This window comes from Moschus berezovskii, chromosome 2 (assembly GCF_049115385.1).
Source record: "Moschus berezovskii isolate FMDL1 chromosome 2, NW_MosBer_1.0, whole genome shotgun sequence".
Lineage (NCBI taxonomy): Eukaryota > Metazoa > Chordata > Mammalia > Artiodactyla > Moschidae > Moschus > Moschus berezovskii.
Window position 1 is genome coordinate 9,457,726 of NC_142461.1, and position 24,592 is coordinate 9,482,317.

Genomic DNA, 24,592 nt, shown 5'->3' on the forward strand with positions numbered 1-24,592 from the left:
GGTGGGCGCCGCCCCTCCTCCGAAGAGCTAGCGCCGCGGGGCTGCCCCGCCAATTGAGCCTCGCGGAGCAGCCGGTATCAGGCGGGCGGGCGGTTTATTTGGGGTTGGGGGCGGGCGGCGAGGCCCGGCGCACCCGAAGCAGCAGCGTGGCGTTGGGCACCAGGCCCGCGGCCTGCAGTGTGAGCGCGTCGTCGTTGTAGACTGTGGGCGGGAACGTACTGAAGATCTCGAAGGTGGTGGGCTCCACGGCCCTGCGGACAGGGAAGCACGGATCAGGCTGGGTCGTGGCGCTTGAGCCCCACGGCGGCCGCCAGCCGCGCCCCGCGCCCACCTGGCCTGTGCGAGCAGGTCGCGCACATCGCCGACCCTGTCTTCCGGCCGCATCATCAGCAGGAAAGCCTGCTCGCCGTTCTCAGACTTGATGCGCAGCATGGAGAGCGGGGGCGCCGGCGACTCCGGAGACTCCCGATTCCTGCGGACCCAGAGGCCGCCAGTGCTCCCCCAGGAACCCAAGCCCAGCGTCCTCACCTCTCCCCTCGGCCCTCACCTCTCACGCTCAGCAGCCAAGGCAGGCGTCTCCACCACGATCTCCTGGATCCGGACAGGCAACGGGCAGCAGTTCTGGAAAGCACTGAGGAGTGGACAGAGCCCTGGGCCCTGCCAGAGTCAGGGCCTCCCCCAACCCCTACAGGGGACGTCTCCCTGATCAGGGATGGATGAGACCAGTGAGCCGAAAGGGGCCCAGTGTGTAAACCGGCCCAAGGAGAGGAAACAAAAGGGAAGCTTTGGGAGGTGGCACCATCATTCCCTCATTCTAGTGGGGAAGACAGAATCCAACAGGCAGTGACCAGGCTGGATGCCTAACCCAGCATTTCCCTAGGGAAATGACACCTGAGCTGACTGAAGGATGAAGAGGCGTTCTTAGAAATGGAAGGAGGGGGGACAAGGACATCCCAGATAGCATAGATGAGAAAAGGCTTCTGAGACGAGGTGATATATTTGAGAGTCTGGAAAATCCCATGGATGGAGCCTGGTAGGCTACAGTCCATGGGGTCGCAGAGTCGGACACAACTGAGTGACTTCACTTTCTTTCTTAGTTCATGGGGATCAGGCTGGACTGGGAAGAAAGAAAAGGTAAAAGATGGGAAGAGGACCAGGAAGGAATGACAGGCTTTACCAGGAACCACTGGAGGGTTTCAACAGGGAAGAGCCAAGATCCAACTTCCAGTTTTAAAAGGGCACAGAGGCTGCCGGGGAAGGATGGTTGGCAGGGTGGGAGTGGAGGTGAGGTCAGTGAGGGGGCCACTGCAGTTGTCTTGGAGACACAGGAGCCTGGGCTAGGTTGGCAGGGACAGAAATAGAGAGAAGAACTGGATTTGGGGGCAGTTCTGGGGATCGACAGATCTGGCAGGACTTGGCCACGTGTGGCGAGGGCAGACTGGGGTGTGGAAACGGGTTCGGTACCTTTCACAGGGGGAGGGGGGTAGGAGCAGCAGGACAGGGAGTGAGAAGCGGGCGTGGTGAGTTCTGTGAAGCCCAGGAAGGTGTATTTCAGACTGAACCTCGAGGGGGTGGCCTGGACTTGGGCTCAGCCCAACCTAGAGTCCCCTGACCTGCCCGTTCTTACAGCTCCTCCTCCCATATTGTGCCAGATGCTCTCTGGTCCCCACTCAGAGCCCTCATTAGCTCCATCATTTCCAGGAGACAGTGGAACAGCAAGCTGTGAGGGGCTTGTCTCTCCATGCAGGCCATCCTGAGGGGCCCCCAAGCCTGAGCCTCCAGATTAACCACTGCTCTGGCCAGCTGGGCGAGGGTTGATGGCAACCACACACACACACACACAGTAAGGCCGGGGGAGCCAGGGCTGGGCTCACCTGCAGGGTGTCCCGGATTGGGCCCCGGATGTCAATCACCTCGCCTTGTCGGATCACAAATTTGGGAAGCCTGGTCAGAAACTTCTCGGCGGTCATCCTGGAGCCTGCAGGGAAGGCATCGGGGAGCCTTGGTCAGGCGGGGACTGGAGTGATGGTGGAGGAGGCCCCACCTGGAGCTTGTTGGGCACAGCATTCCCACCACCTGGCTCAGCCGCAGGGCGAGCTCACCTGGATGCTCTATGCTGTCCAAGGGTTTTCGAATCCTCTGCAGGCCTACCACGCGGCCCTCACCTGGGAATGGGTCCAGCCCATTCTCTGGGTAGACCTGACTGCGCAGGTCACTCACCTGGCAAGAAGGAAGGGAAACAGCGGCAGGCACAGCTCTTCAGCCCTGGGCTTCATCCCCACCCCTCCGTGCCCAAACAGAGGCCCCAGGAATGGACGCGCAGGGTGGCCTGACGCAATGCCCGTTTTACAGATGAGGAAGCTGAAGCCGCGGGGGAGCAGGAGCGCTGCCATATGTGCTGCTCTCACCCACCCGACCCCTGCTCTCCCTGCAAGCTCCGCTCATCACGCCAGCTGGAGGCACAGCACTGACATCCCCCGCCCAAAGCAGGGGACGGGTGAGGGTGTTCAGGACAGGGCAAAGCCTGGCTTGGCAGCACTGCCTCCAACACCCCGGCCGTGACTCATGGTAGTTTCCAGCCCGGGCTGACGCACGCTCCCTCACATGCTCACACTGTGGAACTAGCGCATCACCCTCGCGGACGCGGCCTCAGGTTGGTCCAGTCACCCTCATCTCGCAGCCCACCGCCCCCACCGCAGGGAGCCGGCTGCACCTCAAGTTCTTTAGTCCCAACATCCGCCTCCTCCCAAGGCACTGCCTTCCATCCCAACCAGGAGGCGCCAGGAGCCCCTGGGGGGAGCCAGGTCGCTTTTGCACGGTCGCTTCACCGTCCCCCAGGCGGCCGGGGTCTCCTGGACGCGGTGGAGGAGGGTTCCAGGCAGCTGAAGGCTGTGCTTCGAGGCAGCCAGCAGGGGGCGCTGCCTGCCGCTCAGCCACCAGCCTTCCCTGCTGCTGCTGCTGGAGCCCCGGGGGCCACCGCAGCCTCCCAGTTCCCTTCCCAGCCTGGTTTCAGGTGCCCTCTCCTTCTGGAGAGGTCATCAGATGGGGGTGGGACGAGGGGGGGGTCCCCTGAGGTGGGGCAGCTCCTCTAGGTGAGGCCTGAGAAAGCAATCCCACCCCTCCCCTGCAAAATCCCCACACTGGGAGGGAGGGAGTGGTTCGGGGAGCAGCCCATCACCTTAAAGGGGACGCCATCAGGGTACAGCCGCTGGAGCTCTGAGGGGAAAAAGCCATCCAGTATGTCTCGGAGGCAGCGCTGTGGGGAGAGGTCGGATGAGGCCTGGGCTGGACTGCGCGGTGCCCTGCACCCTGCTTCCTGTCTAGATGGCAGGCTACAGGGGCGGGTTCCCTTTGTGGATCCTACTCTGGAAGTAGAGCCCCAGGGCTTGGGCGGGTAGGGGTGCTGCTGAAGGCTGCATGTGAGCCTGGGGTGCTGAGGGAGAGCTGGGCCCGTTTAATGGTGAGCAAGGGGTTGGCCACTGGAGCAGCTTGAGGGTGCTCGGGCCTGTCTCCCCCTCCCTGTAACTCCTACCTGTGTGGAGGGATCATGGAAGGGCCGGAAGGGCCCATCGAACATCACGATGCCATTCCGGTAGAGCCTCAGTGGGATGGGTTCAAGGGTCTGGTGCGGCACTCTGTCGGGCACCGGCATCAACTGGGTGTCGCTGTCTCCCACCAGCTCGCTGAGATCCTTCAGGCTGGCCAGCAGCCTATCAAAGTCCACCTCGGGGGGAACCAACGAGTCACCTGGCAAAGCGGATAGACACCCATGAGCCTCTCTTCGGGGCTGCTGTGTGCTCCGGGGCCCTGGCTTCCATGGCCCCCTCCCACACTGGGCAGGGGACTTAGCATCTCTTTAAGTGACCCCCCTGGGGAGAGAGGGCAGCTGACCTAGATAATACTACTAGTTGTCTTTCAGTGAGCATCTGCTTTGTGCTAGGGGTTTACCATCTATTATCCTGCTCTTTCTTCATACCAACCCGATGCTGTAGGGACTATAATTATCCCCATTTTCCATATTAGGAAACAAAGCGCTAAAGGTTAAAGGCTGGCCTAGGGACACACGCAGTAAGTAGTAGGAGCAGGAGTGATCCCGGGTCAGATGTGCCAGGCCCGGGGTTAGCAGCTGAAAGGCACAGTGCAGAGTTCCCAGCGGTCTGAGCTCAAATTCCAGTTCTTCCCCTTCTGTGTCACCCTGGTCAAGTCATTTTACCGCTCTGCACCAGAGCATTCTCTCCTGGAAGGGGATGATGACAGTACGAGGGTGGCTGTGAGAGTCCAAGGACCATGTAAGGCTTCCAACGAGCATGTGTCTGTGTCAGCCACTGTTAACAAGTCTACAGTGCTTGAATGGACCTTAGGCCAGGCCAGAGGCCATGAGGCAGGGGTTATTTATCTCCATTTTACACAGGAGGAGACAGGCCCGCAGAGACGAAAAGTGACTTGCCCCAGGCCACTTGGCGAGTTAGAAGAAGCGGTTGACCCGGAGTCTGTTTTTCCCACCCATCTGCACTATCAGGAGAGGGAGGTCAGGACGGCCACTGGGCAGAATGGACATGGGACAGAACTTGGGTTGGACATATATTTCTTGAGTCACAGAACCCTTTGACAAGCTGCCAGCTTTGGCCTCTACTTCTGAAGTAGGTTCTTCACATAGCTGTCCCTAAGCTTCATGGGGTGCAGGTGCGGTGGTGGGGACAGTCAGGACAGGTGCCAGCGCAGAAACGGGGACAGGGCAGGTGGGATGCTGGTGGGGGGCAGGCCAGGAGCCTATTCTCAGTCTTTCAAGGGATCTAGCCCCCAAGTAAGTCATCTACTAGGTTGGCAAGGCTACAAAATACTGGTGACTGGGGACTTCCCTGGCAGTCCAGTGATTAAGACTCTGTGCTTCCAATACAGGGGCGCAAGTTCGATTCCTGCTAGGGGAACTAAGATCCCACATGCCTGCCACACGGTGCAGCCAAAAGCAAACAAATGAAAACAAACAAACAAACACCGGGGTGGGGGGGCTTTCTGGTCCTTCCTGGAAGATGTTTTTCACCAGCCAGGGTGCGGCAGGATGTGGGTCAGGATTCTGGGGACCCAGTTCCTTCCGCCACAGAGGTGCAGTGGCTGTACTGGGGAAGTACAGATGTGGGTGGCCCCATTTCCTGTTGCCTTTGTGGCTGCTGAAACGTAGGCCCCAGCTGGCCTTCCCCTCTCATCTGTCTGCACCTTCTATTGCTGGAGGGGCTGCACCTGCCCCGCCCTCTCCTTGGGTCCCCTGGGGTCCCTGAGACTCCCAAGAAAAACTCACAGAACATCCTGGGTATCCCTGGTATGAGTATGAACAACATCAAGACACTATTATCCTTTAATAACTAACTACTTTCAGAACGTCTCGGTAAACCTAAAAATAACAGAGAAGCTCCTCACTTTCCACGCCTGCCCCTGTCCTAGCTTCCTACAGATGGGAAAGAGAGGCCCAGGAAGTCACATGACTTGGCCAGAGGAGGCCATGCAGAGCAGAGCCAAGAGGAGCTGCCTCCTGGGGCCTGGGCTCTTTCAGGGAGCTGACCGGTCAACAGGGGGAAGGCGCAGGCAGAAGGCCAGGGGAGGACGCCAGAAGCAACAAAAGGGAAAAGGACAGTTTGCCAAGGAAATCTCTTCCAGCCAGGGCGGAGAACTGAAAGTAGGGTGGGCTGGCAGGTATCAGATGCCGCAGGAGACAAGGCGCCCCCGGAGAAGGAAACGCAGCTCTAGACAAACCAGGGCTGAAAGAATAAGGCAGGAAGAGCCAGGCATCACCCTCTCACAGCAGGGAGTGCTCAACAGAAGCGGGGGTTGGGGGGGGCCCACACCCCCAGCAACCTGGCAGCCGTGTCACATGGGATGAGGCAGGTCAGACAGAGGTCAAGTGGGGCACTTCCTGTCTGAGCTGCAGCTTCTCCAGGGAGTTGGGGGGGAAGATACCAGAACTCTCCATCCTGCCCACAAGATTCAGGGGTGAGCTGGCTGCAACGATGACCCGGCTGACTACGTGCCGAGCACCGAGAGGCAGGCCCTCCTGCTTCCACTCTACAGATGAGGAGACTGGGCCCGCGGAGGCGACACGCCCCGGGTCACGCCATGTGCAGGGCCCAGGTGACCTTCGGCCTCTGTCCTCAGTGGCCGCGCAGGCTGCCTCTCAGTGCTTGGGGACGGGTTCCTTCCCAAGGAGGGGCACAGTGCAGGGAGACCCTCATCCGACTTGTGAGGGCCCATGATTTTACTTCCGGAGGGGAGTGCCGAGGCCGGGCCCAGCTCCCTGGACCCTCGGGGCCCCAGCTCTGCAGCCGCCGTCAGCAGGCGCTCCGGGCTCACTTCCCAGCTGCGGGACGCTGGGCACGCGGGCCAGCGTCTCTGGGCCTCAGCTTCCTCTTCTGCACAGCAAGGACAGTAACAGGCCCCGCTTCACAGGCTTGCAGGGAGGCTCGCAGGAAGTGCCTGGCAGGCAGAGCCGCTGTTGTCACTCATACCCCACCCTTGCTCATCTCAGGCTTCGGGGTGCTCTCTCACCACCTCTGAGAGGCCCTTGTCAGGAGCCCCTCACCCCTGAGCTGGGGCCCCTGCTCCTCCTGGGCCTCTGGAGCCCCTGGCCCACTCTTGGCCCTTGTCACAGGTTGTTGTCATTTTGTCTGTCTTCACAGCTACACCGGCAAAAGCATCCAGCCCTGAGCCTGGCCCAGAGAGGGTTGCTCATGAAGCCCTGGATCCATTCCTCCACCCTCCACCCACCATCCAGCAAGCGTGTCCAGAGCAGCCATGCTCTGCCCGCCCTGAGTGGCATGGCGGTGCCCATGCCCAGGGTTCTGCCCTCCTCAGGCTCAGACTTGAGCAAAGGAGACAGGGAGACAAACAGTGCCCCTGGCGTGTGGTGAAGTGCCACCAAGGGGCTGCAGGGCCCACAGGAGGGTCAGACCCTGTGACTATGCATGGGTGAGTGGCGGGCCCATCCTGGGCTGGCCCCTCGTGGGGGGCCACCCTCATGGGAGGCCCAGCTGGCCGCTGTGAAATGCCAGCAGTGCCAGAGGCACCCCAGCAGCACCCAGGTGAAGGCGGTTGAACAGGAAGCAAACCCACTGTTTCCACACACCTACAAGCCAGGCCCTGCTCTGGGGAATTCGCCTACAGTTACTCCACTCTTCAGAGGAACCAGTGGGGAGAAAACAGGCCCCCAGAGTCTGGTTACCTCTGGCACCACAACCAGCCTGACTCAACAGGATCCGACCGCTCGGGCGCTCCTCTGAGCATCATGCTGCCCATCCCCCCTCATCCTGTGCAGGGGCTCTGACCACAGGCCCTGCATGGGCACCAGCCCCTGGCCTTCGGGTCGAGCGAGCCCTGTGCAGGCGTTCTGGAGCCCAGCAGGGCCAGAGCAGCAGACGCACACAGCCACTGGTCAGTGACTGCACACCGACCTGAGAGGACGCTCCACACACGCCGGGGGCGCTGGGGCTCTCCTGGCCTGGGGAGGGGTTGGGCAGCCATGCCATCCTCACTTCACACAGCAGGGTGTGGACCCAGAGGGGAGAGCGGTCTCCGAGCTGACCCACGCCCCTCTTCAGCCAGGGCCTTTAAGGCTTCCACTCTGACTCAGGGCCCCTAACCACACGCCCAGGCAGCTGCAGGGCGGCATCATGCCTGGTGCCAAGCAGGCGCTCCACGCACATTGGCTCGAGCAGGTGGGCTTTGAGCTGAGCTTCAAAGGACTGGAGAAAAAGGGGGCAGGGCACTTGGGGGGGGGGATGGTCACAGCACAGGCCTGAGCTGGTGGGAGGCGGCCAGCCTGCCTGAGGTCTAGGCCGACCCAGTTCCTGGGGCTTGAGGGCTGCCTGAGGATGAGTGAAGCTGGCTGCAGTTCACAGAGGAGGCAGGATGGCTTCCAGAGCGGAGATGGCAGGAGCCTGGGCTTGGGGGAAACGGTTAGGGAGGTGGGGATGGTAGGAGGAGGGCAGGAGCTGGATGAGGGGTTGGAGGACTGAAGCGCTCAGAGGGGTGGGGAGAGGGGAGTGAGGACTCAGAGTTGTCCGGAGCTCTCAGCCCTGGGGCGCAGCACCTGACTCGAAGGTGGTCAGGACCGGAGCTGAAGGGTGCCTTTCATGTCTCTGCACACTCTGCAGCGCCTGGCATGGCCTCCACGCAACTTACTGGTGGGAAGGGGTGAACGACCTGGCCTGGGGCCAGGCCCTTGCAAGGCTTCCTCTCAAGCCCCTGGGCCCTTCATTGGCCTAATCGACTGTCCTCCCTAAGGCAAGAGTCCCAGGCTCTAGAATGTTTGGATCAGCCTGTTTGCCTAATACAGATACCCCAGCTCACCTGTCAGCTGGCCTGCTGCCCCAGGGTCTGTGGGGGGTGGTAGCCAACAGCTGTTGCTTAGTCACTGAGTCGTATCTGATTCTTTTGTGACCCCCGTGGACTGTAGCCCTCCAGGCTCCTTGGTCCATGGCATTTCCCCAAGCAAGAAGATGGGAGTGGGTTGCCATTTCCTTCTCCAGGGGATCAGACAGCCTAAGAAGTGGGCCAGAGCAACAGGGCCAGCCAGAGACCAGCTTCAGGGACCCGAGGGCCCTTGGGGCAGGAGCAAGCTGGCCCCTGGGGACAAGGCTGTGGGGAGAAGAACGGAAAAAGCTGGGGCAGTCCCTGGAGAAAAAAGCTGCTAGAAATGAGAAACATGTTGTTCATCAGGCAAGAGAGCTAAATTGAGGCCCCTCCAAGTTGAAGAATCGAAAGGCAGGAGAAAGAGGGCACAAATGGAGAGCTTGTGGCCGGGTGGCTTTCACAAGTGGCTTCAGAGCAGCCTTATTCTGAGCAAAAGCAAACACCATAGGGGAGGCGGAGGCTGCTCTCCTTTGGAGGGAAGAGGCTGGAATCCACAGAGCCAGGTCTGGAAACCAGCTGTCTGGTCTGACCTCTTCCCCAACGGAGCAGGGAGGCCCCACTGCCCAGGAGGAAGTCTGGCCTCCAACAAGCCAGCAGGGCCACATGAGGCCTGAGCCGGCTCACCACATGGGGTGGGGTGGGGTGGGGTGGGGTGTGTCTGTGTCTGTGTGTGTGTGCGTGCAGTGCTGGCAGGCCTTTGGTCCTAGACCCCAGGGAAGGACATTCTTATAGCTTCTGGCAGTTGCCTGCCAGGTCTTGCCTCTCATCGGGGCAGAGGTCCTTGGAGACACTCAGCACTCTGCATAGGGTTCAGCTCCTGGCATGGCCTGGGCGCCATACAGTCCCCCAGCTTTGTCATGTCCCAAATGGACTGGGCTTCTTCCCCACAGCCATGCTCCCCAGGGTCATCTCAGGTTCCTCCCACCCTCTCCCTGATGTATATTCAATTGTCAAGACCATGGACTCTCTTCCTAAATCTCTCTGCTCTGCCCCTCCTCACCAGCCCCTCCCGTATGCTGGGCATCATATTATCTTTCAGCCTGGATGACTGTAACCACCTCCCAATGGGCTCTCAGCCTTAAGTGTTGCCCTTTCCCTCAACAGTCTTCAGACTTAAGTGCCTCCGTTTTCTTATCTGTAAAATGGAATCATTCCTGGCCCATGTCAAGGCTATTTATAAAAATGCTTTAAGTTAGTAAATGTGGTACAAATGGGAAATGATACTTCTGCAAAAAGGGTGACGGGGTTGTGCCCGAGACTTAGGGGGCTCTGCGCTAAGTGCAGAAGGTGGGACTCTCATGTTTTCAGCCTGGGTTTTTACCCAGCAGGAAACTTATGAATTTAGGACAGGGCAGTTGTCTTCCAGATGGTCCCCTGAGAGCCAAGCTCATGCTCCCACGAGACTGCCACTGCCTTCTGATGCTGGAAAACAATGAGAGCTCCCATTTGTGGGCTGACAACCTGCAAGGTCAGTGCCAGATGCCACATCCAACTCACTGGCTCAGAATTAACTCCACAGGGAAGAATGAAGGTTGCTCAGTCGTGTCTGACTCTTTGCGACCCCATGGACTGTAGCCCGCCAGGCTCCTCTGTCTGTGGGATTTCCCAGGCAAGAATGCTGGAATGGGTAGCAGTTCCCTACCGCAGCCCCATCTACTGATGAGGAACCAGAGGCTCAGAGAATGGAACTCGAGTATCCAAATCATACCGGGGATAAGTGGGAGGGTGGAGTTGAGAACCCAGTGTGAGTGGGCACACTCACATCCTGGTCACACCCAGGATAAGTGTGACCAACTCCACAGCCTGGAGAACTACCTTCCAGGCAATGATGGAAGAATGGACCCAGCTTTCGGAACCCAGCCAGTTCAATGGCCCCAAATCTCTGGAGTGCATCCCTCTGGATATTAGCAGTCGAGTTAAAAAGTGGTGGCGTTCCCCAGAATTGGGTGGATTCCAATGGTTTGCTACAAATGAACCTGGAGAGGCAGTCTAAAGAGGTGGCTGAGCCCTTGGACTGAGGGGTGGCTTCCAAAGGAGGGGGAATCACTTCTAAGGGCCCCAGCTTTTGAATGGGTGACATTTTATAAACTATTGTGCCTGAGACAGGGGAGGTCTTGTTAACATTTTGTATCTCTGGGTCCCTGGATCCTTTAGCAACTTGAGCAAGCAGACAGTCCGGGGTTAGGTGGTCAGTGTTGGAGGCTGGAGCCTCTCCCTCCTGCCCCCCGCTGTGACAGCGGCAAGGCAGGGGAGGCGGGGCGTGAATGAGCTGGTGTCCGGACAGCTGCGGGCTATCCAGAGCTTTTGGAGAGTTTCCTTTGCAGGAGGGGCCAAGGTGGACCCTGACTCTACCTGGCTTCCAGAACTTCTTGGCCGTCATCCAGTCCGTCTCGCCATCCTCCGAGTCCTCCTCCTGGTCTGTGGGCTCGCCCACCCACTGCAGGCCGTAGTCACCGAGGAACCGCTGGGAGGAGAGAAGTGGGAGGCATCAGGGGGCACTTGCTGTCAGCTCAGCCCCTTCACAGGGAACAGGTGGCATTTGTGCAAACCCCCACTTCAGGCCTTGGCCGATGGGACCATGGGGGGATGGGGCCAGGGCTCTGGGCCACTTCCTGGCTGTGGCCTTGGGAGGCCCCTTCTTCTCCTAGAGCCTGAGGCTTCCCTTTGTAAAATGGGAGTTGTCAGATGAAGCTTGTGAGGATGACTGACATGTCATGTCCTTAGCACAGACCCCGGTACAAGCAGCCACAGTGGCTGCAGGGAGCCGTGTGGGTCTGGCCGGAGGGGGAGGAGGGGCAGCAACGCGTCGCTCTGCAGGCTCAGAGGTGCGCCCACCCACGTGTAGCCTCCCCAGGGCTGGCCTCACGGTCCTTTGCCATAGGAGGACTTCTGAGTCCATGCTTCCCGGTGCTGCTTCCTCATCCCCACGCCCGTCCTCCATCCACGCCCGCCAGGCCTCCGGCTCCACAGCTCACTGCCACTCCTTGCAGGCGGCCACCTGCCCACTGCCTAACCCAGCAGGCACACTTCTGTGTTCATCTCTTGCAACATATGTTCTTCCTTTTCAGTTTCAGATTTCCAGCCACTCCAAAGACCTCCCACAGGCATCTCAGACTGAAAATGAACTGGCCCAAACAGTCGTGACTCCCAAACGTCGTTCCCGCTCGGCCTCCTGGTCCCGGACAGTGGTGCTGGTTCCTCCCTCACCTGATCCTCTCCCTGCCCGCCCCCCAGGACCCCCAAGGCCTGTGGCACCAGCACCAAAGCACACTTGAGTCCTCCATCCGCTCTGCTCCCTCTCCCCTGGGCCAAGCCATGGCCCTCTTCCTCCTGGACTGCCCAAACTGCACGTCCGCCTGCCTTCCCCAGCCCACTCCTCCCCCTGAAACCTGCCCACGGTTTCCCACACTCCTCGACTCTGCTCCCCACTGCGCCCGGCTCTGGGATGCGGTCCCTGTGGCCTCTCCCCCTCCTCCCTTTCGCTCCCCACGGCTCCCAGCCACAAGGCCAAGTTGACGTTGCAGGAGGAGGTGGAGGCGTTCCTCTTCGGCTTGGACCCTCTTTTCCCTGATAACTCGCTTCATCCTCTGGATCTCTTGCCCAACATCACCCCTCAGAGTGGCCCAAATCGCGGGTGGTCTGTGGCATCACCCCTTGCTCTATTTCAGCATATTGTGTACTTGTGGCTCTTCCTACCTACTTGTACATGTGTCTGTCCCCCCTAGACTGTCAGCCCCACGAGGGCGGGGCACATAGAAAAGACTTCGGATGAGTTTCCTAAATTAAGGAAGCAATAGATGCGTGAACGGTGTGAAGGTGGGAGCCCCAGTGCCCTCTGCCCTGCGTGGGCAGCCCTCGGCCCTGTGGCGGCGGCTCAGCGAAGCTGCACGGGCTGCGGGCAGTCTCCCAGCAGACTTCTCAGAGAGCAGCTGCACACCCACAGCCCCAGGTAGGAAGAGGCCCGGGTGCAAAGTGCCCTCAGCTGCAGCTGTGGCTTGGGAGTTTGCACCTGTGCTCTTAAATTAGGTTGGGGCTTTGGAGAGCAACTCTGTGGAGAGGGGACCTCAGGAAGAGCTTCTGACAGGGCTGGTGAGGGAGTTGGGGGCGTGGCGCTGAGGAAGCATGTGTGTCCAGAACCCTCCTTGCAGCCTAGGGTCCCTCCGGTTCAAGCCCTGCTATATGAATAGGGGCGAGACAAGTGACACTGGGTGAGTGCAATGCTGCATCCAGAGGCTGGGAGCAGCTATGAGCTGCACCCAGAGGCAGGGAGCAGCTATGAGCGACACACACACACACACACACACACACACGGTCAGGCCCCTTGCCGGGTCGTGGCCGTGCTGCACCCAACAGCAGAAAAGCGTCTTTCCCTCCCTCCCTCGTGGAGTCCATGGTCCCCCAGAGAAGAAGAGGTGTGGTTCTAAGAAAGCCCAGGGGGGAGAACCTGCCCAGGTCAGAGTTCATGGGGGTCCCCTAGGGAAGGGCCCCCTGCCTCAACCTGAGACTTTGAGAGGATGAGTGAAAACTCACCAGGGGAAGGTGGAAAAAAAACATTTCAGGAGGAAGGAATGGCATTGGACCAAGGTCCTGAGGTGGGAAAGAACTTGACAGAGCCACAGAACCTGAGGCAGGTCCCCGCCTGGCCGGAGGAGAGTGGCTCGAGACGAAACTGAGGAAGCGGGGAGGGGCCCTGTGTGGGGTGTGTGCTGAGGAGACCCCAGAGAAGCGGGCTCTGACCCTGGGCCTGGGGGCAGACAGCCCTGGGCACGCCGCCTCCCTCACCTCCATCTCCCCGACCTGCCGCTGCAGCTTCGCGCACACCGTCTCCAGCTCCTCCTGCCGCTGCAGGCTCACCGTGCCTTTGGAGGTGGGGGGAAAGGCGGGTGGGGTTCCATGGCCCCTGCACCCAGGCTGCCAGGCCGCTCGCTTCCGGCTTTGACCAGAGCTTTGGCCCGAGGCTTACCTGGAGAAGCTGCCCCTCTGAAAACTCAAGGGATTCCCCTGAGAACCACTTCTTGGCCCCTTCCCCTGACCTTGAAGAGGGGACGCCCGGGCTCTCAGGAGGCCACCGACCTCCAACCCCCACCGCCCTCCCCCAGAGCAGGGCTCCTGGGGGTGGCTAGGGCTGTGCCCGGGGGACTTGGTCCCACACAGAAGGGCACCGTCCTGGGTGTCACTACTCCTCTCTGGGCTCCATTGTCCAGACCCGCCCCCCAAAACACACATACACAGGACTCAGCCGGATGCTCTGGGGCCCTGATGCCCAGGGGTCACCATCCCCAGGGGAGGTGCAGAGGTGAGCTGGCCAGCCCGCAGAGTGGGCCTCTTACCCTGGTGCTTCTCGAGGGTCTCCACCATCTCCTCCAGGGCCTGTATCTTCCGAGTCTACAGCAAGGAGGCGGGAGGGGAGCAGGCCCGGTGGCTTCCAGAGCCCACGGGAGCTCCTTCCGGATGGAAGAGCCCACTTGAAGCCCTTGCCCCACCCTGGGTGCAGCCACCACTCCTGTACCTCAGATGAGCCCTTTTGTGGCTCCATCGAGGTGGGGGAAGGGTGTGGAGCACCCCCAAGTGCCCAGCACTCAGCAGCCACTGCTGCCACCCAACCTGAGGGCTAAGGCCTGGCTCAGAGGTGAAGACCTCAAGGCTCCATGCTCAGGTCGCAGGGACCCACATCAGTCCCAGTCCCAGACCTGGGCCCCGAGGTGGGAGGTCTGGTCAGGGAGATGGTTCGAGAACCCATCGTCTCTGGCCTACTGCAAGAGTAGCCTCACTGGCCTCCCCAGCCCGGGCCCTTCCGCCCCTCGGACCAGACCCTGGCCCTCTGCTCGCTGGGGCCCCACCTTGGACAGTATCTCGTCAGTCTGGGCCTTCACCTGCTGTTCCAGATCCCGCAGTTTCCGTGTCAGGGTGGCCACCAGCTCCGAGTCATTGTACACGGGGACTGCCAACCAGACAAGGTCCTCGAACCCAGCCTAGAGCTGAGGCTGATGGGGTGGGGGTCCAGGGGAGGGGGGAGAGATACCCAAACGTGGAAAGAGGCGTGCTAACAGCAGCTGCCACCTATGCTGTAGCCCGCCAGGCACCTCTGTCCATGGGATTCTCCAGGCAAGAATACTGGAGTGGGTTGCCATGCCTTTCTCCAGGGGATCTTCCCGACCCAGGGATGAAACCAGGGTCTCCTGCATTGCAGACAGATTCTTTACCATTAGCGCCACCAGGGAAGCCCCGAGACAATGGGGACTGTCCTAAACACTTTTCATGCATCAGCTTTTCTGAGGAAATGAACTGCTTTGGGAATCTGAGGCACAGAGATTCAGTAATGCACTCAAGACGTACAAAGAAGTGGTATAACATCTGGGCCACATTACAAACAGTGTCGAAAAGCTCACCCTCAGCCGAATCACACGTCTAATCTCACCGCTAATTCACAGGCAGTACAGTGGACAGGGGAGCAAGTTAACGGCATGGAGACAAGTCACAGTGGGGCCCATCCTGCAGGGCAGGTGGCCTGGACACTTCAAAAAGCATCATTGTTTAAAAGAGGCAGGGACTCTGCTCTGCAGAAGTACAACAGTCAGATGCATGACATGACTCTCACATAGAACCTAAATCAGTAAAAAAAAAAAAAAGCTGTGGGAGAAATTTTGGAACACTGGGATGTCACAGTTACTGAGCTGTTCACGTTCTGAGTTGTGATCACAGCATCGTGGTTATGTATTTCCTTCCTCCTAGAAGATGCACAGGGAAGTACTTAGAGTTGAACTGTCACAATATCTGTGATTGATTTCTAAATGGTTCATCCAAAAAAATACACTTTTGTTCATACAGACATGTATATGGAAAGAAAACAAGCATGGCAAAATGTCACTTATTATTGAATACAGAAGGAGGATGTGTGAGCGTCTGCTGTACTATTTCAACTTTTCTGTTGGCTGACAATGTTTTAAATTAGGGACTTCCCTGGTGGCCCCATGGTTAGAATCTGCCTTGCAATGCAGGGGACATGGGTTCGATCCCTGGTCAGGGAACTAAGATCCCACATGCCGCAGTACAACTAAGCCCACAGGCCGCAACTACTGAGCCTGAGGTGCCAGTCACAGCCTGCCCTGGGGCTTGAACAGAACTCCTGAGCTAAGGGCTGGGCCGATGTGCAGCTTCATGACAAGCCAAGCTCTGAACAGGTCTGGGGAGCAGGCACGTGCCCACAGTCAGCCAGGAGGAGAAGCAGCTGCCTCTGACCCAGCAGGCAGGAGGAGAGGCCATGCCTCTCACACCTCTCTCACTTGGGTCTTTCCTGCTGCCAGGGACTCAGACCCCTTTGCGCGTCTGCACTCACCTTGCCTACTCACAGGGGCACCTATGCCACCATAGCAGGAAGGAACAGGGATCCTTTCTTCCGAGCCATGAGCGTCATTCAGCATGTCTACCTCATCTTCTGCAGACAGGGACGCCCGGGTCACTGCTCTGGCGTTAAGGCCCTGGGCCCTGGCAGAGTACTCTGTGTCCCTCTCCCTCCTCCCTGCCCCCCGAGTATGAGGAGTGAAAACTTGGGATGCTGGAGAGCAAGGATCCAACCAGAACAGGCCTCTTTCTGTTCTCCCAGCCCGGCTCCTGGAGGGCCCTGGGTGGCCAAAGCCTGCATCGGAGTGGGGGCTAGAGTGGGGTTGGGATGCAAAGCTCTGAGCCTGCAGGTGGCAAGGCAGCCATATGCGGACTGGGCTTCAAGCAGAAAAGGCTGTCATGGGCTGGAGGTGGCTGTTGGGGGCGGCGGGTGGGGGTCTGGCGCCCCATGGCCCACCCCACAGTGAGTGGAGGGGTTCCGACGTTAGTCAGGACATCCCTGTTCGGGGCATGGAGTCTCCTAAGCCGAGAGCCGTGGGCTGCACTGTTGCTGGCCAGCCACCCTGCTGACAAGGCAGTTCACCATGCTCTCTCTCTCCATCCGCCCAACTGCAAGGGCACGAGGAGGGCCCAAGGGCCAGAGCCCACACTCACCATTTCCGTAGACTTTTATCCCCCGCCTCCTGGGAATGGGCAGGGAGGAGAAGGAAGACAGACAAGTTAGGAACCCCTGGACTGCCATGGCGGGGTGGGGGGGCTTTGGCACCAGGTCCCCCCCCAAGCCTAAAAAAGATGCCTTGTGAAGACATCCACCCCCAAATCCAATCCTGGCCCGGGGGTGAGCCAAGGCGCAGGTGTCAGGGTATCTGACTCCTCCCGAAGGAGACAGATGGGCAACAGCTGAAGGGCAGAGCCTTGGGGAAAGGACCACAAGAGTCCCCAAGCCCAGGAGCCCAGCCCCAGCTCTGCTCTGAAATGGCTGCAGGACCCCAGGCCTGTCACTTAACCTCTCTGGACCCCCTTGGCCATGACATGGATGACTCAAAGTGGGATTCAGAAGAATAAGGAGAGGGATTAAAAAAAAAATGCTTTGCAAAGATGAAAGTGACAGAACGATGACTAGGAATCTCTTCACTGACAGCCCAGCATGTAACGTGGCCGGGCCCAGAACGCCTGGGCCATCAGTGCCTGCAGAACTAATTCATGAACAATGAGTAAACGGAAGGATGCCGAGCTACCCCACAGCCCACACCTCACTGGAGGGCACAGCCCAGTGTGTGCTTAGGCACATGGACAGCCTCCCAGAAGAAGGGGCAAGAAAGAAAAGGTGGCCAGGGAAAGATACATCACTTCTTATTGCTTCCCCAAGATGCTAGGAGTCAACCTCTGAGTTCATGGGAGGGGCCGGGAGGAGGTAGGGGCATGGACACAAAGACCCCAAGAGGCTGGCTCCTTACCCAGGATTCACAGGCTCCGACTGTAGAGGCACTCTCCGGGTCTTGCCAAGGGAGGCCAAAGGTGAGCTCATATTTCTACTTCTAGATTCTAGCTGTCGGGAACCCCCTAAGAACAAAGAAGTCAGCCCTTGGGGACAGTCACTGAGGACCAGGGAGCGGCCTGAAACCTGCTCTTCCCTGCCTTCTTTTCTGAGGAGATGGCACTGTCCAGGGAGCGGTGCCCCTTGTGTTTTCCCACAGCCCCCGCAGAAGTTTCTGGAGGCAATCTGGCCTCAGGATCCCATGCTTGATGTCCACCTGCTCCGCTGGCTATCTATCTCTCTGCTCTGCCCCTGGAGGCCTCTGGCCTAGCAGTACCCGAGAAAGGGGCAATGGGGTGGGATGGGGGCAGGGGCTGGCCACTCGACTGGGACCTCCCCAGACCTCCATCCCAGGCACAAGACCCACTCAGGTGGCCGGGGGCTTTTGTCCATCTGTCAAAGACCTGGTCGTCACAAAGTTGATCATCACAAAGCCCGGGTGTCCCTCCCCTCCTACTGGAACCAGGTGCCACCTCCAACATCTCAGAGCCAGAGCGGGGCAACCCCAAGGCAGGGCTCTACCAAGACACTGTGCACACAGCAGGAAGTCGAGAGCCCAGGCTCTGGACAGGTTCCACCATTCACCAGTATGGCCTGTGCCTCAAGTTCCTGTAGCACAAAGTGGGGATGGTAACAGTACTAGCCAGGCAGGGGTAACGCACATAAAACACCCAGCCCAGGGCCACGCGCAAAGGAATTACTTAAAAATGTAAACTGTGACTGCTGATATTGCTAGCACATAGAAGGCCCTCATAAATGTTTGTTTCCCTTCCTTCCCTCTTCCTTCAGGAAAGATGAATGAACATCAGGGATGCAATAATTCAGTGAATTAAGTGTATCATGTGGCCAATATCTAGACATCTTAGTCAGATGACCTCCACTAGATCCTGAATCAAGTCTTTAGTTCCACTTTGGAACTTTGTGGCACTGCTCTTCAACCTGCCCCTGAATTTTCCTGTGAAGCAGTGAAGGGGATCTGCATCACCAGGAGGCAGCTTCCTCGGTCTTGATTCTGGCATTTGGGACTCATGCCCCGCCCTCACTCAGAGGTGCCCTCCAAGAACCAGGCCCAGAGTCTCCTCCCCCATCACCCAGCATCCAGCCTCCCCAATCTGCCCTCAGCCTACCTAGTTCCTGCCATCTCGCCCAGGCATCCTCGCGGTTTGTGTGGCCAACTGTGATAGCCCCTGTGGCTCCCTGCACCAATCTCCACACACTGCCAGAGGGATCTTCTTACACACAAAGCTGACAGGTCACTGCCCTGCTAAATACTCCCAATGGCTCCTTCTCACCCACAGGAAAAAAAAAAATTCAAAATTCCAGACTTCCTTGGTAGGAGTTGACTGTGGCACAGATCATGAACTCCTTATTGCAAAATTCAGACTTAAGTTGAAGAAAGTAGGGAAAACCACTAGACCAATCACGTATGACCTAAATCAAATCCCTTATGATTATACATTGGAAGAGACAAACAGACTCAAGGGATCAGATATGATAGAGTTCCTGAAAAACTATGGATGATATTGTAAAACTATCATGACGCTGTACAGGAGGCAGTGATCAAGACCATCCCCAAGAAAAAGAATGCAAAAAGGCAAAATGGTTGTCTGAGCAAGTCATACAAATAGCTGAGAAAAGAAGAGAAGCTAAAGGCAAAGGAGAAAAGGAAAGATATACCTATTTGAATGCAGAGTTCCAAAGAATAGCAAGAAGAGATATGAAAGCCTTCCTCAGTGATCAATGCAAATAGAGGAAAACAATAGAATGGGAAAGACTAGAGATCTCTTCAAGAAAATTAGAGATACCAAGGGAACATTTCATGCTTAGAAGGGCTCAATGAAGGACAGAAATGGTATGGACCTAACAGAAGCAGAAGATATTAAGAAGAGGTGGCAAGAATACACAGAACTATACAAAAAATATCTACATGACCCAAATAACCACAATGATGTGATCCCTCACCTAGAGTCAGACATCCAGGAATGCAAAATCAAGTGGGCCTTAGGACGAATCACTATGAACAAAGCTAGTGGAGGTGACGGAATTCCAGTTGAGCTATTTCAAATCCTAAAAGATGATGCTGTGAAAGTGCTGCACTCAATATGCCAGCAAATTTGGAAAACTCAGCAGTGGCCACAGGACTGGAAAAGGTCAATTTTCATTCCAATCCCAAAGAAAGGCAATGCCAAAGAATGCTCAAACTACCGCACAATTGCACTCATCTCACACACTAGTAAAGTAATGCTCAAAATTCTCCAATCCAGGCTTCAACAGTACGTGAACCATGAACTTCCAGATGTTCAAGCTGGATTTAGAAAAGGCAGAGGAACCACAGATCAAGTTGCCAACATCCATTGGATCATCGAGAAAGCAAGAGAGTTCCAGAAAAACATCTACTTCTGTTTTATTGGCTACGTCAAAGCCCTTGACTGTGTGGATCACAATAAACTATGGGAAATTCTTCAAGAGATGGGACTACCAAACCACCTTACCTGCCTCCTGAGAAATCTGTATGCAGGTCAAGAAGCAACAGTTAGAACTGGACATGGAACAACAGACTGGTTCCAAATTGGGAAAAGAGTAGTCAAGGTTGTATATTGTCACCCTGTTTATTTAACTTATATGCAGAGTACATCATGTGAAATGCCAGGTTGGATGAAGCACAAGCTGGAATCAAGATTGCCGGGAGAAATAGCAGTAACTTCAGATATGCAGGTGACACCACTCTTACGGCAGAAAGTGAAGAATAAAAGAGTCTCTTGATGAAAGTGAAGAGGAGAGCGAAAAAGCTGGCTTAAAATTCAACATTCAGAAAACTAAGATCATGGCCTCTGGTCCCATCACTTCATGGGAAATAGATGGGGAAACAGTGGAAACAGTGTCAGACTTTGTTTTGGGGGCTCCAAAATCACTGCAGATGGTCACTGCAGCCATGAAATTAAAAGACACTTGCTCCTTGGAAGAAAAGCTATGACCAACCTAGACAGCATATTAAAAAGCAGAGACATTATTTTGCCAACAAAGGTCCATCTAGTCAAAGCCGTGGTTTTTTCAGTAGTCACGTATGGATGTGAGTTGGACTATACAGAAAGCTGAGTGCCAAAGAATTGATGCTTTTGAACTGGAAAAGACTCTTGATAGTCCCTTGGACTTCAAGGAGATCCACCCAGGCAATCCTAAAGGAAATCAGGTCTGAATATTCATTGGAAGGAATGATGCTGAAACTCCAATACTTTGGCCACCTGATGCGATGAACTGACTCATTGGAAAAGACCTCGATGCTGGGAAAGATTGAAGGTGGGAGGAGAAGGGGACGACAGAGGATGAGACAGTTGGATGGCATCACTGACTCGATGGACATTAGTTTGAGCAAGCTCTGGGAGTTGGTGATGGACAGGGAAGCCTGGCATGCTGCAGTACATGGGGCCACAAAGAATCAGACACAACTGAGCAACTGAACTGAACTGAACTTGGCAGTCCAATGGTTAAGAATTTGCCTGCCAGCGCAGGGGTCAGAGCTCCATCCTTGGTCCAGGGAGGTAACTAACCCCTGCCATGGAGTAACTAAGCCCACAAGCCACAACTCCTGAGCCTGCACACTAGAGCCTGTGCTCTGCAACAGGAGAAGCCACTGCAATGAAGAGCCGGAGAACTGCAACTAGAAAGTGGCCCACGAGCAGTAACGAAGACCCAGCACGGCCAAAAATAAATAATATTAATTTTAAAAAATATTTTTTAAAAATATGTTATGGAAAAACCAGAATGAACTTGAAAAAAAAGTGGAATCAAAGAGCATGACTTTTTTTAAAAAAAAAAATAGCTTTATTGACGTGTAACTCACATACTTAACTCTTTTAAAGTATACAATTCCTTGGCTCTTAGAATATTCATTATTCAGAATTGTGAAACCACCATCACAATCCATTTTGGAACATATTCATCACAGTAGAAAGCCCCAGGTACTGTGCTTTTAGTGGCAAAACTGTTCTGCATGAACTCATACCAAACCTAATTATCCCTCACTTCTCCAAATTCTCATAATGACTCCTCAAAAGAAAATGGTCAAAAAGACAGAAATTACAAGCACTGGCAAGGATGAGGGGAAATCAGAACTTTTGTTGGAATGTAAATGGTGCAGTTGCTGTAGAAAACAGTTTGGCAGTTCCTCTAAAGGTTAAGCAGTTATCTTATGGCCCAGCAATTCCATGCGTAGGTGTACATCCAAGAGAAATGAAAACTCACATCCACAGAAATATGTGTATCTGTTCATAAGCAGCATTATTCGTAATAGCCAAAAACTGGAAACAACCCAAATGTTCATCAACCAATAAGTGGATAAACAAATATGGTATATCCTTACCATGAAATATTATTTGGCAATAATAAAAAAAAAAGAAATGAAATACACATTACAGTGTCAATGGACCTTGAAAACATGCTAAGGTAAAGAAGCCAGTCACAAAAGACCACCAACTGTTAGGATTCCATTTATATGAAAAGTCCAGAATGGGCAAATCTATAGAGACAAGATAGATTAGTGGTTGCCTAAGGAGAAGGAAATGGCAACCCACTTCAGTGTTCTTGCCTGGAGAATCCCAGGGACCCTGGAGTCTAATGGGCTGCCGCCCATGGGGTCGTATAGAGTCGGACACGACTGAAGTGACTTAGCAGCAGCAGCAGCAAGGCTGGAGGGGTTAGGGAGAGCTGGAGAGGGAGATGCTAAAGGTACAGGGTTTCCTTTGGGATTGATGAAAATGTTCGAAAAATTGATTGTAATTACGGCTACACAACTCTGTGAATATACTAAAAACAACTGAAGTTTACATTTTAAAAAGGTGAAGTATCTAGTATGTGTATTGTATCTCAATAAAGCTATCACGGGGGAAAAAAAGGACCTGGTCTCCAAACCAAACCCATCTTCTCTCGAAATAAGCTCCTCCCACTTCCCCTTTCTGAATAGGGCTCCATTCAGTCAGTTCAGTCGCTCGGTCCTGTCCGACTCTTTGCGAACCCATGAATCGCCGCACGCCAGGCCTCCCCTGTCCATCACCAACTCCCGGAGTTCACCCAAACTCATGTGCATCGAGTCGGTGATGCCGTACAGCCATCTCATCCTCTGTCGTCCCCCTCTCCTCCTTCCCTCAATCCCTCCCAGCATCAGGGTCTTTTCCAATTATCCAAACACAAAAAATTTCCCTCCTTTTCCCCCTCTAATCCCATCAGTTCCCGAATCCTGCAGGGTAAACTATGTTTCCCAGCTAAGCTATGTTTCCCACACATAGCTCCTCCTCCCGTGACTCCCTGTTGGCCATCCTAGTGGGACTCTCACTGCCCTTCTTTGGGGCTGTCACAATGGCCCCAGACTGGCTTCCCTGCTTCCAATCTCACTCCAGGACAATCCAACACACGGTCTCCAGATCAATTTTCCTATGTGATCACAGGAGACCCCCGAGGACAACAGCTGTTCCTTCCCTTCAGCCTGGGGACTTCTTGAGCGAAGAAGGGCTGTGTCTCCTCCCTCAGACTGGGAACCCTGGGGACAAAGCCACGTCTCTTCCCTTCACTTTGGGTTTTTTCTGGGGGCGGGAGACTGTGTCTTCCTCCTCAAGTCGGAGGCGGCTAAAGGTTAGACTGCCTGCCTCTTCAGACTCAAGCTTTGAGAGTCAAATTGGTCTTCCAACAGATCCCAGTGCTCTCCAGCGCGGACACGGGCCAGCAGGCTGCACACCTTCATTCCCTAAATCTCAGCTGGAAGCGCTCTCCACGCGACTTCTACCACCAGACCCTCCCTGGGAGCAGGGTCGCCAACCCCCTGCCTCCGCCCGTAGCCTGAATCTGCTCCCAGGCGCGGGGAGTCTACTGGAGGGGCCGGGATATGGGGCTCGCATGTCCTCGAGACTCTCGCGGTGAGGGCCCCAACCTGTGTGAGAGGGACTCTATGAGTAGAAAGGTCTGGGTCCTTTCTGTAACTCACCACGCAGGTAGCAGAACCACCCGCGGCGCCGCCATCTTGTTGTCACACGGTTTCCCAGGCGACCAGGAGTCGTGTGCTTCTCATTGGCTAATCCGTGAGGAGTCCCTGAGCAACCAGGAGGCAGCGGAGGCGGGTACAGCTGTCTCTACTCGAATTCTATTGGCCCACGGAATCTAAACCCATTGCGGGGAATACTGCAAAACCCAGAATCCACCGCTCTGAGCGGACTCGGGGTTTAGGGAAACTTGAGAGTCCTTTCCTACCATCCCAAGGTGCAGAAAGTGGAGAACTGGGATTAGATTCACGAAGCTGCTGGAAGCCTCTGAACCTACCTGAATGTGCAGTCCTGACCATGCCACTGTTTCACTAAATTGATTTTGGGAGAAATTACGTTTATTCTGCTGAGCTTCTGTTTTTCCGACTGATCAGTACAGTACTAAAGGGAAGTTCTTTTGAGCATGAATTGAAATGATACAAGCACTTAGTAAATGTTTCTTAAATCTGCATTTCTCTGCTAATTTCTTGGCGCCCTGAAGAGACGTTCAGATTCTATTTCCTTTATGTGAAAATTCGAGTAAGACTCCTGCCTTTGGGTAAGATACGTAGAGTGACTTTGGGTGAGACCCTTCCCCCTCCCGAGCCTCACATGAAAAACAAAGTGTTGGATTAGAGCAACTAGAGATAGTTTTGTTAAGAGCATGGTCTTTGGCCCCAGGAGTGCCGGGCTGTGTGTGTGTGTCCTTTAGCAAGTTACCTTAATTTATTTTGTAAAATGGGCATAATATCAAACCAGTCAATCCTAGAGGAAATCAGCTCTGAATATTCATTAGAAAAGCTCACGCTGAAGTTCCAATAGTTTGGCCACCTGATCTGTAAAGTAGACTTGTGGGAGAAGACCCTGATGCTGGGAAAGATTGAGGGCAGTAGGGGAAGGGGCAACAGAGGATGGATGGCATCACTGACTGAATGGACATGAGTTTGAGCAAACTCCAGGAGATAGTGAAGGACAGGAAAGCCTGGTGTGCTGCAGTCCCTGAGCTCCCAAAGAATCAGATATGACTTAGTGACTGAATAACAACCTTAAACCCTCCGCATAGAGCTGCCATGAGAATTAAATGAGACAATACATACTGAATACCTATCACAATATCCATACAGAGTAAGTTTTCAGAACATTTCCTGCTGTTAACTTTTTTTATCATTATCTCACAGTCATCCAGCTGTGATGATCTGGGTGTCTTATGATTTCTGGCACCCACTTCCTTATAACTTGGCTCAACTACCAAACCCCTTTATCTGCATGTCTCCAATTGCACTTATTAATATTTTCCATTTGACTC

The 24,592-nt window shown here is 55.5% G+C and overlaps 1 protein-coding gene across 3 annotated transcripts; it reads right to left on the minus strand.

The window, feature by feature from the left end:
* Positions 1 to 75: 75 nt before the first annotated feature.
* UBXN11 (UBX domain protein 11) lies at positions 76 to 23,304 on the minus strand. Of its 3 annotated transcripts, none has more exons than XM_088843763.1 (15): positions 23,253 to 23,304; positions 17,199 to 17,304; positions 16,396 to 16,424; positions 15,737 to 15,835; positions 14,274 to 14,341; positions 13,731 to 13,785; positions 13,183 to 13,259; positions 10,753 to 10,864; positions 3,533 to 3,747; positions 3,179 to 3,256; positions 2,103 to 2,220; positions 1,875 to 1,978; positions 548 to 621; positions 332 to 472; positions 76 to 251 (listed from the first exon to the last, which is right to left on the minus strand). In XM_088843763.1, the coding sequence occupies exons 2-15, from the start codon at positions 17,267 to 17,269 to the stop codon at positions 95 to 97; spliced, it is 1,398 nt and encodes a 465-aa protein (XP_088699889.1). In that variant the 5' UTR covers positions 17,270 to 17,304; positions 23,253 to 23,304; the 3' UTR covers positions 76 to 94. The 3 variants fall into 3 exon arrangements, with proteins under 3 accessions (XP_088699889.1, XP_088699882.1, XP_088699896.1); XM_088843756.1 differs by having other exon boundaries at positions 14,241 to 14,341; XM_088843770.1 differs by lacking the exons at positions 76 to 251; positions 332 to 472; positions 548 to 621 and adding an exon at positions 644 to 1,337 and having other exon boundaries at positions 14,241 to 14,341.
* Between the last annotated feature and the right edge of the window lie 1,288 nt (positions 23,305 to 24,592).

Excerpts from the sequence above, each read along its gene's own strand:
- UBXN11 (XM_088843756.1), bottom strand. The coding sequence starts at position 17,269 with ATGAGCTCACCTTTGGCCTCCCTTGGCAAGACCCGGAGAGTGCCTCTA. Across the intron at positions 13,260-13,730 it reads GACCCTCGAGAAGCACCAGG|GCACGGTGAGCCTGCAGCGG; the intron begins GTAAGAGGCCCA and ends CCACCTCCAAAG. Across the intron at positions 252-331 it reads GACCTGCTCGCACAGGCCAG|GGCCGTGGAGCCCACCACCT; the intron begins GTGGGCGCGGGG and ends CCCTGTCCGCAG.